This window comes from Mixophyes fleayi, chromosome 5 (genome assembly GCF_038048845.1).
Source record: "Mixophyes fleayi isolate aMixFle1 chromosome 5, aMixFle1.hap1, whole genome shotgun sequence".
Lineage (NCBI taxonomy): Eukaryota > Metazoa > Chordata > Amphibia > Anura > Limnodynastidae > Mixophyes > Mixophyes fleayi.
The window spans coordinates 55,372,001-55,386,488 of record NC_134406.1 but is presented as its reverse complement, the minus strand read 5'-3'; the positions used below and the strand labels follow the sequence as shown (position 1 = coordinate 55,386,488).

Here is a 14,488-nt window from a genome sequence, read left to right as displayed (position 1 = left end):
GATTACATAACCCCACTAAGCACTTTTTCCCATTACAATCTGGATGGACCAGTATGCACTACTGATAATTGGCTGGATCCACTTTCCCCCACACACAGATGGAAAGAAGTAACTTTATGTATAAATTTATTTCTGCTATTGGCACTGCATTCCTGGTGTATATAATTGTAAATGGAGAACGTGTATTAAGGTACTGACTTTGAGACAGCATTTGATATGTAAAATAGTATCTGGTCCAAGTCAGGAGATGGCATCACCTTGACAACCCCATTCCTTTGCTTGAATACACAACAGGTGTGTGTGTTTGTGTTTGTGTGTGTTTTTTACAGGTTCCTGTGGAATCTTTTTCACTGATGGACCATTCAGTTATTTTGGAATCCAAGAGAACTGTAAATTGTTTTTGAATTGTAATTTTAGTTAACCCATTGTTCTCGTGGCCAGAGTGATCTCCTGACGCTAAACATTAATAGGCGATAATGCTGTGATTTGAAAGCTTTCCTGTTTGTAAGAGGAGAGGTATGTCCACCTGACTAACCAGGGGAGAAATCAACTGCACGTGAGCATATTGTTCTTGCCACCTATTGGCCCAGTCAAATCTAGTCCTGATTTATTGGCTCAGTGCAGTCTACTGCCTCTCCAGATTGGCCACCCTGTCCAAATCATCCACAGGGATTGGTTCAGTATTTCAAGTGCTTATTAGAATTTATGGCAGGGGTAGAGACAGGTTTTGGCTGTATATAAAGAGCACATGTTGCTGTATTCTGGTGTGCACCATCTTATACTCCTAGGTGTATCATCACTACCACATAGTGATGTGTAGCAGCCCTTTTAAGGGCTATATTGTGAGCTATAAACACTACTCTTGGTACAAGAACATGCACACCACCTATTATCTACTGAAATCATGTGAACCATTCCCCCATCTGTCCTGTGTTGAACCTAGAGCCTTGAGTCAACAATCTGGCTGATACCCTACAGTCCTGATCCTCAGTAAGCAGGCATGTGGAGCCAGCCACAGTAAGACATAACATCAGAAGTAAGCTGTTCTAGGTACCCGTGAAGGAACCTGGTGGTGTTAGTGTCTACTCTCCTACAACTGGTGCACAATTAGCACTTGCAGTCAGTAAGTGCCTGATGGCAGAGAACCACCAGTAGGAGTGGTTAGTAACGGTCGGTTACTGTAGGTAAAGGGAGCCCCCCAAAAAAATCGGTAACACTACTGGGAAACAGCAAAGACATGGTGACAGAGTAAGCCTGAACTGTCACAAATATAATTAAATAATAAATCCAAAATAGTTACTTCAATTGTGTTCACTTAAACAGGTTCACTTAAAACAGAGGGAAAAAAAATCTTCTCCGTGCAGAATGACTTATACCAAATTATATCTATATGTTTTAATGCACATTTATGGAAAATAAACTGAAATTAAACCCTAGTCACAAATGCAATGTATTTTCCCCCTCAAATCATCCCTGTTCTACAGCTAACTATTTTTCCCTGTAACTTCATCCTGCTTTGGCAGCTGAAAGCAGGAGTTACCTTTGTTGTTTTTTCAGTTTTAAACACAATATATGTTTGTATGCTGAATGAATATGCATTCTTTTTTTTTTTTTTTCTTAGAAACCCACAGGACATTATTTTTGTGTGCTTCATTGTGTAGAAGATCAAATTGGATAGTGAAACTGCCTAATTTTGGCTTTTGTTAATTCCTCTTACTGGAAGTTAATCTAACCAAGTAGATGTTCTGCCAATTTTACATGTTTTGTTTCTTATCAACAAGGCATAGGCCATGTTGATTGTACTTGCAGATAAATGCACTTTCCGTGACTTATCACAAAAGAGCCATTTGTCTACTTGTTTACCAAGAGACAGACCAATCCAAATCAGATTTTGGTCCTTCTGCTGTTTATCGAGCAAATAAAACTTTGTCCTTTTATAGTTTCTCCCAAAATATAGTTTTGAATCTACCATTCCTTGCAGAGAGCCCACATACCAAACGTGTGCCTTTGTGTTAAGTTACATGTGGGTATTGTTTTACAACTATAGTTTGTATATTCAGTTTGGAAACTGCACGTGTATTATTATGTGCTTACTACCTCTGTAATCATTTCTGATTGCGTATTGACATAGTAGTGCATAGTTATTGTAAATTATGCATATGTAGAAAGGTACTCATTCCCTTTTGTGATGTTCCTAAAATAATTGTAGTGAACGAAAGAATACTTGCAGGGGCGCACGGAGAATTGTCGCCCCCCCCCCCCCCGACAAAAAACAAAAACAACAACAACTCGCGCGAGAGCTACTGCGCAGCAGCTCCGTTTAGGCAGCGCTGTTCTATACAGCGGCTGCTGTATAAGACAGTGCCGCTATAGTGGCCATTTAGTTAGCGCAGGGAGGGGGGGGGGTTTCTGGAGACTCAGAAACCCCCCCCCCCTGCGTGCGCCACTGACTTGGAATCGGGATCATTGGACTTTGTGTCTTCTCACACTCAAGCAACAACAATATATGCAACTCAATAAATTGGCCTCATTGGTAAATTGAGATACAGGCCTGCGCATAAAATCATAAACAAAATGTCTTATTCATAGGCTGATAATAGTTGTGTCAACATTTACACAATACAGCACTGTTTGCACGTTTACACCAGAACACTTCCTGTAAATTAGGCTTGTGTAGATTTCAACACTAAAATAAAATGGCTTAGTGCGGATTGTGGAAAAGAAAATATATAAACAAAAAACACCATATTTGCCAGTGTGGGACTTTCAAATATATGGTCCGTTTTAAAAGGGTTTTCACCTTAGGATGACTTCATACATGTTGCAATTGTTATTATACATACATGGATGTTTCTTTCTAGCTTCCTGCTCTTCTTTTTAGTGTTTTATATCACCAAGTATAGTTGTTAATTATTTTTTTTTAACAATATTGCACAAAGCCAGAAAAATAAATGTATTGAGTAAAATTTGCAGGAAAGTGTTTATAAACCAATAATTGAAAGCATATGATTGAGACAAGTGCTTATTATAGCCTATTTACATATTCTCATTCTCTATGTGCTCCTCAGTGACCAATATCTTCCACATGTGGCTTTTTTTTTTGTAGTTATTCAATTTGTGTTGAGGATGTAAATCTATTAAAATTCATCTTGTAAAGCAAAATACATGGTATGTTGTAACAACTCTGTTTTTCAACTATGTATGTAGCAACAATTCAGATTGTGTCAATATTTCTCAATTTTTCCTAAAACCCTAATCTAGTATTTTTATTTGCAGAAAGTTTAACCACTAAAACACAATCTAATCGAGTACTAAAGGCCTCTTATATCGCTTATAAGTTTAGATAAGTAATGGTTCTAATACATTGACAGGATTCTTTGTTTGACAGTATATTTGAATTTCATGCATTCCGTTACCAATCAGTTCAGACTGCACATTAAGGCTACATGCAGTGACACAATAAGCTCAAAGCTGAAGGAAGTTTAGTGAGCTAAAGACAAAAACTTCCCACACATGCACATTTATGTCTGACATGTTTTTGAGGTTTATATACTGTATATGTATGTGTGTGTGTGTGTGTGTGTGTGTGTGTGTATGTGTATATATATACCGTATATACTCGAGTATAAGTCGACCCGAGTATAAGCCGAGGCACCTAATTTTACCTAAAAAAACTGGGAAAACTTATTGACTCGAGTATAAGCCTAGGGTGGGAAATGCAGCAGCTACTGGTAAACAGGAGACATGTGTAAGTGATGGAGGGGAACTAATATCTTACAGGTTCTGGTGGATCCAGCAGGACATGGCAGATAGGTTGGGAAAATTGGAGTCTAAGATCTCCCTGAATATGTTAACTAAACTAACATTTTAGTTCCTGTTTTTAGCAACCATTGCTACCAGTGCCTGAAATATAAAAAAATATGCAAATTGATGCTGTAGTGATTAAAACCTCTCTGTCATTGAATGCTGATTGGTTGTGGCGGGCTACTAAAGTTGCTGCACCTTACCAGAATCATGGAGTTTTCCTCCCCCGGGGTCTCCTCCACTGCGCTGTTGGGATCGCTAGATTTTTATAATGAGTGTCCACAATTAAGGGTCCAGTGTGCAAATAGGCTGCAAGTCAATGCCCCAGTTCCATGTCTCCTCATTGCGCCAGTTACATTTTATGCTATTGTTGCTGAAAGGTCATCAGCTTGAAGCAGTGCAATAAGTGATCAGGAGGAGGAGTTCAGCCTTTTACTTAGCTCCGCAGTGGAACGCATGTGCGTTCCACAGACAGGAAGTTCGGCATTTGGAACGCAAGTTTGCGTTCCAAATGCCGAACTTCCTGTCATGGAACACACATACGTTCCACTGTGGAAGTTAAAAGCTGAGGGACTGGAGAATAGGAGTTCACTCGTGTATAAGCCGAGGAGGGCTTTTTTCAGCACAAAAAATGTGCTGAAAAACTCGGCTTATACACGGGTATATATATATGTATATATATATATATATATATGTGTGTGTGTGTGTGTGTGTGTGTATATATATATATGTATATGTGTATATATATATATATATATATATATATATATATATATATATATGTATATGTATATATATATATATATATATATATATATATGTGTGTATATATATATATATGTGTGTGTATATATATATATATATATATATATATATATATATATATATATATATATATATATATATATATATATATGTGTATGTATATATATATATACACACATATATACACACACACATTTCTCCCCAAACAAAAATATATATATATATAAAAAATGTGTGTGTATATAGATATATGCATACATATACACAAAACAACAAGTGTTACTTGAGAGAGATATATATATATATATATATATATATATATATATATATATATATATATATATATATATTATAGGATTGCACAAATCCAGGTAGCCTCTGCAACTGAGAAATGCACCAAGACTACTGTCCCCCCAGGTGAATCTATTTGGCGGCTGGTGGAGGCAGTCTGTTGGGGGAGGGGAACACAGGCTGGTAGTAGTGTTCTGTTGGGGGAGGGGGGCACAGACAGGCATAAGCGGTCTATTGAGGGAGACAGGCTAGCATAAGCAGTCTGTTGAGGGAGGGGGGCACAGACTGGCATAAGCGGTCTGTTGAGGAAGAGGGAGACAGGATGGCGTAAGCAGTCTGTTGGGGGAGGGGGGCACAGGCTGGCGGAAGATGCCTGTTGGGGGAGGGGGACACAGGCTCGTTTATGATTGACAAAGGTCAAAGCATTGTGTAATATGTGTTGCGTTCAAGCTCTACATAATCATCAGCCACATCTCTAAAAATACTTCTGTGGCTTGAAAATTTATTTTGAATTGAATCCCGGGAATTTAATGCTTAATAATATTACTACTATTTACCGCTTCCAGAATCCTCAGTCATATCTTAACTGAGCTTGCCTATTAGAGCAAGAGTGACTATAGCCACAGAAATAGCCTTCAGCACAGTGGACAATGTAAATGGAAGCACTGTTCCTGATGCCTTGGGATAAAGAGGGAATAAGCATTCTGAATGGAACAGATATATAATCTCTTTTGAAAAAAGTTTTGTTGTAAGAATTTGTGGGGGACACTAGAGTTGTTGGCACACTGTGGCCAGACACCGCCTACTGTGGGAATTGTGCAGATGGGCACAGCCTAGTGTAAGTGGGTGAGCACAGATTGGTTGTTAATAATGTGTTCCCTACAGGCTGGTGCAGCATGTGGTATTACATGTTAGGGACAAGATCTACATAATTTGCAAGTCAGTTGGGTTGTATGTTATATTCTTTATTCTTTTACCTGTCAATGTGTATAGCCTTACTCCTGAAAATGCTTGCATATGTGTAGAATCGTTTTCCGGCATTTAGTTCTTTCAGGCACAACAACAATTATTACCAAAGCCAAAATCAGTGTCCCCTGAATCCTTGGTGATATCATATCTGGGGGGGTTTCTTAAAGGAGTCAGAGCGGCTGTATACAGAGTAATAGCAATGGTCTTCAGAAACAGTGAATGTTGTGTCTGACACAGGCAGGTATGTAATCTTTTAATAGAGCACAGGCTGGTTTAAGAATTTGTGGGAGGCACACGCTGGTATAGAAATTGTGGGTTTCACATGCTGATAGTAATTTATGTACTGGCAGGCGCAGTGTGTGGTATAATGTGTTGGCCACAAGCTGTACATGACATGCTGTTTTTTGCTGCATTCATATAATAATATAATATTTCCAGCAAGTTCAGAAACAAAAATTGTAGGCCTAGCTGAGAGATGTTCAAATCCAGTTCTCAACAGCTACTATCAGTTCATGTTTTTAGGATTTGTGTCTGTAGAAACAGGTGGGATAATTACTGACCCAGATAAATAGATTAACTCACTTGTGCATGATTAAAGAAATCCTGAAAACATGAACTGTTTGTAGAGCTTGATGACTGAGTTTTAAGCACCTATGTCCTAGCTTATAATGTGTAGATACATTTGTGGGTATATTCAGTGATCATGTTTCTTTTAAAACACGAGTATTAAATTTGGTATACATGGGATATTTAAGTTGGTTCTTTATTGTACGATTTCCTCTCTTGTAGGCACTCAATGGATTTGTGTTGGTGGTTGCTGCAGACGGCCTTGTCTTCTTTGCTTCATCCACCATTCAAGATTACCTTGGGTTTCAGCAGGTATGCGCCATTATCAGACTATTGGACATTTTTTTATTTTTATTATATATACTGAAATAAAATATAATTGCAAGAATATATAAAAGAGACCTCTTTTCACTATAGAGCGCTTACACATATTTGTAGCCTTTACATTAGTGCCGGCTTGGCCAGCCTGTGGCTCTCCATGCCCTGCCAGCTATCGGCTGGCTATCTACTCGCAAAGCATGCTGGGGGCTTGTAGTTTCACAACAACTGGAGAGCCACAGATTGGCCAAGCCTGTACTAGTGTCTTGATTGATTTATAATTTTGCTAGTTAAGCTATACATTTTCCACAGTTGATAAAAATTACCATTTTTTGTAAACATATATGAGGAAAATCACACTATATACAACTTCAGCTATAAACCAGTGAGACTGGTAAAGTATTTACAATAAAGATAGGTACTTTTGGTCTGACAATGACTATTTGCACTACCATGCACCCACACATGTACTGACAGGGTTAAAGAATGATTGATTGGTGCCCTTTATTCATATGGCAGTAACGTACAAGCTTTGAAAAAGTTGCGTGTGAAGTTCTAATTAAACACTATGACTTTGATTGCTTTGGTATTTCCTCAGTATTAGCTGGCACAGATGATGCTGTCACAGGCCAAGTAAAACAGATTTTTTTTTTTCTTTTTGGTTTTGTTTCTATTATATTAGATGGCGTCAGTAGAGCGAATGGGATTGAAATATTATACTGAATGCAAAATAACCATTCCAGTTGCAGATCCCAGTGCAGTGTACATAATTTTAAAGCAACAATCATTTGGTTGAACTTCTGAGAGCAATAATCAAAATAAAAAAGGCTGCTTGGAAAAATCTGAAATAGATAAACTTTTTTTCTTTTTACTTTTTATAATCTTGAAAGGCCAGTTCTTTCTTTTATAAAAGTGTAATTCAAAAATGCTGTGAGTATATGAAGTTAAGCTTTTAAGTAATGCATTTTAGAACACGTCATGTGCTGTTTAAGCAAGCCACAATTGGTTTAAAATGCAAGTGAAAACAAGAGCAAGGATATAACTTGCTTTCAGTTATAAAAGCACTTCTGTAAAAAAAAATAAAGAATAAGCAGGCATTCAGGATATTAGATAAACCCCTACAAGTGCTGGTAAAACCAGTTCTGTCTGAGAGTATTGCTCAGCTGTAGTAGTCATTAAATCCAGGCCTCAAACTAGAATAGCGTTGCAGTATATTTTCAGAATAAATAGCCTTAAAAATGGTTAGCCTTAACCATCGTGTTGTGACGTGTTACTGATGTCCTTCCTGTCTCCTCATTTCATTCATCATCGTTTATTTATATAGCACCACTTATTCCGCAGCGTTGTACAGAGAAAGCACTCGCATCAGTCCCTGCTCCATTGGAGTTTACAGTCTAAATTACCTAACACACACACATACACACACACATACACACACACATACACACACACATACACACACACATACACACACACATACACACACACATACACACACACATACACACACACATACACACACACATACTTACACACACACACATACACACACACACATACACACACACACATACACACACACACATACACACACACACATACACACACACACACACACACACACATACATACACACTAGGGTCAATTTGATAGCAGCCTACTAGTATGTTTTTGGAGTGTGGGAGGAAACCAGAGTGCGCCGGAGGAAACCCAAGCAAACACGGGGAGAACATACACCCCACACAGATAAAGCAATGGTCGATTAAGCCACCATACTGCCCATACAGTCTAGTTATTGGCATCCTCAGTACACCATTTAAAATGGGTTATGGAAAGTTTTTTAAACTACTTCTCAATAACAAACTATAAGTAGACAAGCTGCTTTGTTTTTTGACAACATAATACAACATTTGTGACACTGGTATTTCGTTCCTTAGGAAGGATATCGGTGAATGAATAAATCCCATCCTTCCTTTCCAACATTCCCCCTACTTCCAACGCCTGCTGACATTGCGCATATTGTGGTACATTACTTCCTGTATACCATACTGTAGGGAGAAATAGCACCATATAACTTTAGTGCTGTACACACTGACACCCACTGACTTGCCATGTAGTAATAGATGTGGTCAATGTAAAAGTGATGGCTTTAAGGGTACATAGTGAAGACACACAGCACAGCTTTGTTCATTAAAACTCTCTGCTGACCGTGGAACCGTCTGGTGATATAGGACTCAGAGTAACATGGGTGACAGCTACAGAGGACCTGGTAGTTCAAGCGCTCCCCATAGCAGCTGTCACTCTTGGGGTTATATCCTTGCCCCTTACTTTTACTATTTTTAAAAACAAGCAAAACTTGGAATGAATGGCAAAGCCATTTGCTTTTCTATCCAATGTTGTTTGCTTTTGCTAGAAGTGCAGACAGTGACTTGTAATAACTGCTGTTTGGAGTCTTTGGAGTGATTATCTCTTTGAAAGAAATTCCAAACTGGTCATCAAACAGAAATCAAAATATTTCCTAATCTAGGCTTTTAGCAGGATTAACCAGATGAATCTAATCGTTACCATAAACTGCAATTTCTATTTTTACACTGATGCTTTAGTTTTGAACTAAGCCAAGACCTAGCTGCTTCCAATAAACTTGTATATACAAATATTAGTACACTGTAAATAAAACACCAAATAAAAAGTTAATAATGAAATCAAACTTTGATTAGCAATGCTCTTTCCCACATGTTTGTTCAGCATTGTGCAGTTGCAGTGAACATTTTTAATGGAATAAAATATATAGAGGGGATCCCCATAAATGTTCAGCATTTATCTCCTTCATCCTCTTCAGAGACCAGCCAGCTCAGTCTCAAATTAAATGATATTTAGTTACATACTTATGAAAGATATATGTCCATAATCTCCAGCCACTGTTTCTCCAATATACAATGGTTGTTCCAGGAGATAACAGACAAACAAAATAAGGAACATTATTTCAATGGAGATTCTCAAGCAAGCAGCGTGACCCTTCAGTTCTTTAATATGTCTTAAAGGTTCTTAAGAATATCCTTCACTTCACGTTCCACAAAAAAGTTTTCTGAGCGCCTGCATTTACTTTAAAGTATGTACATATGTTGTTTGTAATTATTACGAGTGATAATTAAATCAATATTTGAAATATTTGAGGATGCCCTTATTTATGTATTAGCAAATGTTACAAAAATAAGGTTTATCTTTATATCGCTTCATCATAATGAAAGCTCTCTGTCGATTTAAACGTTGTGCTTCACACTCTTTCAAGTCCAATCATGGTTTTTATGTACCAATTGGTAAAGAGATTGTATACCATGTTCATGATAGGAACAAATGACTTATACAGGGACTGGATTATGCATATTGCACGATGAACCAATATTCATGAGGCAACGTATCATTTCACTACTGAGACAGTTCATGATCAGTATCATTAATGTAGTGCAGCACTGATGACCTTATTTAATGTTCTGTTCTTTCTGCACCTTATCTTACCAGTCTGATGTAATTCACCAAAGTGTGTTTGAGCTGATTCACACAGAAGATCGGCCTGAATTTCAGAGTCAGCTTCACTGGGCTCTGGATCCTGCTCAGCCTTCAGATACACAGAGATCTTCAGGTACAGTAATCGCCTATATTTTGAGTTGTCTTGTTGTGTTGTTTTTTTGTTGTTTTTTATTTAAGGTGTGTTTATTAAGATCTGAGCACCTTATGGTATTCTTCAAGACCTCTATATTTGAAGTGAGCTGAGATAAAACATCCTGTAAGCAATCAGATCCTAGAAATTGTCATATATCCATTCAGGGCCGGTGCTACCATTAGGCAAATACACATGGTTGTCTAGGGCACCTAAAACACTGAGTTAGTGATATCATGTCCTTATTTAATGGCCTTTACTGGCCTCTCTAGGGATGTAAACACTCCATTCCTGTTCCAGTTGAAATGGTGGAAACTTCACAATGTTTGTCATCTGTTTACTAGTTTGACAATTCTGTAAAGTAGGTAATTGCATGCAGTGAAGCCCCTCCCTGCATTTTAATCTCATAATTATTTAATTTGACGCTTGCATAGAATGAGCTCATGGGTAGTTAAAATATAGTTATGTTTACCATGCACTTAAGTTATGGGTCTGTAGCTTATGTCTTCCGTAATAAAGGAATAGGAAAGAAGGAAAAAGTTTAACATTAAAGCGAATGTCATGTAGTTTTGAAAAATCGAACGTTTTATAATACAACCTGAATAAAAGCCTAATTGCAATGTAGCGTTATTAATACACTCATTGCTGCTGAGAAAATTAAAATATAAAACGGTTTCCCTCTCTCTTTCTCTAACATATATACATCATGTCTTAGTTGTTGGTGTGGGCAGAAGTTCCTGTGACCCTGATCTTGTCATCATTTAGAACCAGTGTGCTGAGAGCTGGAATTATGTTGTCAGGGAATGTATCTCAGGAGTACAGTGAGCCTGCACCTGCCAGTACATAGGATGTAATGTTCACACACTCGGTAATACTATGAATAGTCATAGCTGTCCAGGCCAACTTCATGCAGACATGTAGAATGAAGAAACTAAACAGCTATATCACACAGTACACGTAAACAAGTGTTTAGTTACATATTGTCCGTTCAGATCTGTTTATTATGCTGCTGTGTCTGGTTTGCTTTAAAATAGCTGTCTCCCCCCTCCTCCCCACAAGAAAAATACCTGTTTATCAAAAGTAGCTGCCTGCTATTTGCACAACTCATTCCAGCCAACAGGAGAAATAAACTATTGTCCGATGAACACAGAATTCTGATACAGGTTTATTCTCGTTACTACTATTATTAATTGTCTACCCTTCCAGAATATGTGGAGGATGCATCCTGGCCTGTAATGAGTAGGCAATTCTTCCAGAGAGCACTTACCTATCGCAAGGTGGGTGGGGGCATGATGCGAATGAAGCCGTCAAGCCTCACCAACCGCAGAGTGAGAGGATGTGATTACCTTTTCTTCAACCCACATGTTGACTTCTTTTCTAGTCTATAGATCATTAAATGGCTCCAAAAGCATCTTTCTGGCTCCTAAAGTTATATCATCCACCCTATAATATTTATGGTTTACTTCAGATTGTTTTTGTTTTTTTTACTTTGTGCCATTAGATGATTTTTGTGATAATGTTTATTTCTCCCACTGATAACTGGTGGCAGTATTCTGGTGTCTCTCTACGTAACTGTTTTATAGTAGAGGCACATCTGGGTGGAATGTAGACTTTTATCAGGACATGTTTGGCATTAGCCTTCCGTTTGCCATTGATTAAATAGACTGCAGGCTTTAATGTTACTTTAAGATATATTGGTCTGGAATTTAGTGTGCATTAAGCTGTATAAATATTTTTATAGGGTAGTGCTTGTTTACACTTACTGAATGACTGTTAATTGTGTGCTGAACTTGTTTAGGCATTTTTGGTCTTGAAAAATATAAATGGCAAAACAAATTTTACTTTACACTACAATGGTAATATATACATCTTCCTCGTAAATAATAAATAAAAAAAAAATCAAGTATCCACTAGATATTTTGTTTTTACTACATGTATAAATTATCCATTTTCAGGCAAAAAAATGTTAATGTTACACAATGTTCCTTTATATAGAAGCAACGTGTAGTTCTAGTTTCTTTGAAGTAATTCTACTTCATTTCATGGCTGTGCTGCTGAATTAATGGCACATTCTGTCAGAAGACGTATAGCAACCTGACACTCCCTGATAAACCCAAGTGAATTATGTCCTGTATCACTGTAACATAGTTAGGTACAGTTGGATTGAATCATAGAGTTGATTGAAATCTTTATACATTTTCTACAGATGACAATGACTTCTCCATTATAACATCTTTCTACAATCCAGAGCAGCTTCCTCCTGAGAATTCAACCTTCATGGAAAGAAACTTTGTCTGCAGGTTGAGATGTCTGTTAGATAACTCTTCTGGGTTTTTGGTATGTCACTCTTATTCCTTTCTTTTAGAAAATATAGGCCAGATGAACCATTGTGTGTATAAGAAGAAGAAAAAGAAAAAAAAAAAAAGCAATATAGCCTTTTATAGAACCAGGATAGATTTACTCCCATTGCTGACTCCATAAATGAATACAAAGGCTGGTAGCCTATTATATAGTTTCATTCAGTAACATGTATCTATAAAGCTCTGTCTTTTTAAAAGCTTATTTATTAGTATAATGCAAATAGTATACATAGAATACCCACATCAGATGATGAGCGAAAGGAAAACTCATTGGATTGGTCAATCTTCTTTACATTGCATTTGTTTTATTTACATTGTTACACTTATTTCCGATTGCATTTGTCTCATGTTTCCAGACTTTCTATCACTGACAAATGTTTTCAGCATATATAGCGTTGGAGAAATAAGCTGGTGCCACGGGGGCATAGTTGCTTCAACCACTAACTCTTTGAGAGAAATGATACATTATTGAAAATGTGTGTTTTTCCTGGGAAATAATTTGTGTAATGCTTTTAATGGTATACAATGTTGTCATTGGTTTAGTTTTGGACTTTTTAAACAAAGATCATTTGTTCCCCATATTTATGCGATCTGGACATATTCAATTTAAATTACCTGTCACATAAGTTTAGATCTGTGAATATTCTCTACATTAAAGCACTAGCTTTCCTTAATTGCTAGCTATTTGACAGGAAATGGGTTAAACAGATTTACTGTTCATGAACCCCACAGTATTTCTTTTAATAGAGACTATGTTCTCATACGTTGTGCTTCAGGCTATGAATTTTCAAGGACGTCTGAAGTTTCTTCACGGACAGAACAAGAAAGGGAAAGATGGATCGCTAATTCCCCCTCAGCTTGCACTCTTTGCGCTGGCCACTCCGCTGCAGTCTCCTTCCATCCTGGAGATCCGAACCAAAAACTTTATCTTCAGAACAAAGCACAAGCTAGACTTTACACCAATAGGCTGTGATGCAAAGTAAGATCCACAGACTCAGTCTGTCTATTGGGCTTCTGCTTCTCTATTCATTTCCTTCATTATAAAATGAAAAGATGTTGTTCTTGTTACTATTGTAATACATGTTACCAAACGCTTAACTACCATAGCAACAAGGGTGCAGCCACTACTGGGCCCACAGCTGTGGCAAGGGGGGGGGGGGGGGGGGAGGAGGGTCTCCTTCCCCCTCGAGCCTGATTTGTATAAGTATTTATTATTCACCCATATGCTGTACATGGGGACCCTTACAAAATGCTACTGTGAGGCCCACAGATGTCTAGTTATGCCCCTGCATATTACTATTTGCTTTTGCCAATTCATTTACACCCTTAGAACACCTTTGTCTGTCCCATATCTATTTGCATCTCTTCACCCCTTGATTCCCCCTCACATCTGCCATACGTTTCCTATCTAGCGCACACTGTTGTTTTGGTGTTTTTTGATTGATTGATTTATTTGTATAAAGGCTGAAAAAAAAAATCAATGTTGGTCTTTCATTTTTCTGCAGAGGAAGCATAATTCTGGGGTACACAGAAGCTGAGCTGTGTATAAGAGGAACCGGTTATCAGTTCATTCATGCTGCAGATATGATGTATTGTGCAGATAATCATATCCGAAGTAAGTCCTAGAGAACCAAACGGCTTATATTAATTTGTGAATGTTGTCCTCATGTCTGTTTATGGTGAATATCTGGTCAGACTACCCACTTATGGGCAAGGCCAAACGGGCGATGTTTAGTTGTGTATCCTAATAGAGATG

General features: G+C 37.6%; 1 protein-coding gene across 1 annotated transcript in view; it reads left to right on the top strand.

The window, feature by feature from the left end:
• Positions 1 to 14,488, top strand: part of AHR (aryl hydrocarbon receptor) — an 86,039-nt gene that overhangs the window by 62,835 nt on the left and 8,716 nt on the right. The window contains exons 4-8 of the mRNA XM_075212215.1: positions 6,619 to 6,708; positions 10,234 to 10,354; positions 12,579 to 12,709; positions 13,509 to 13,711; positions 14,238 to 14,347. Coding sequence (XP_075068316.1) covers positions 6,619 to 6,708; positions 10,234 to 10,354; positions 12,579 to 12,709; positions 13,509 to 13,711; positions 14,238 to 14,347 — 655 coding nt within the window. The remainder of the gene's footprint in view (positions 1 to 6,618; positions 6,709 to 10,233; positions 10,355 to 12,578; positions 12,710 to 13,508; positions 13,712 to 14,237; positions 14,348 to 14,488) is intronic.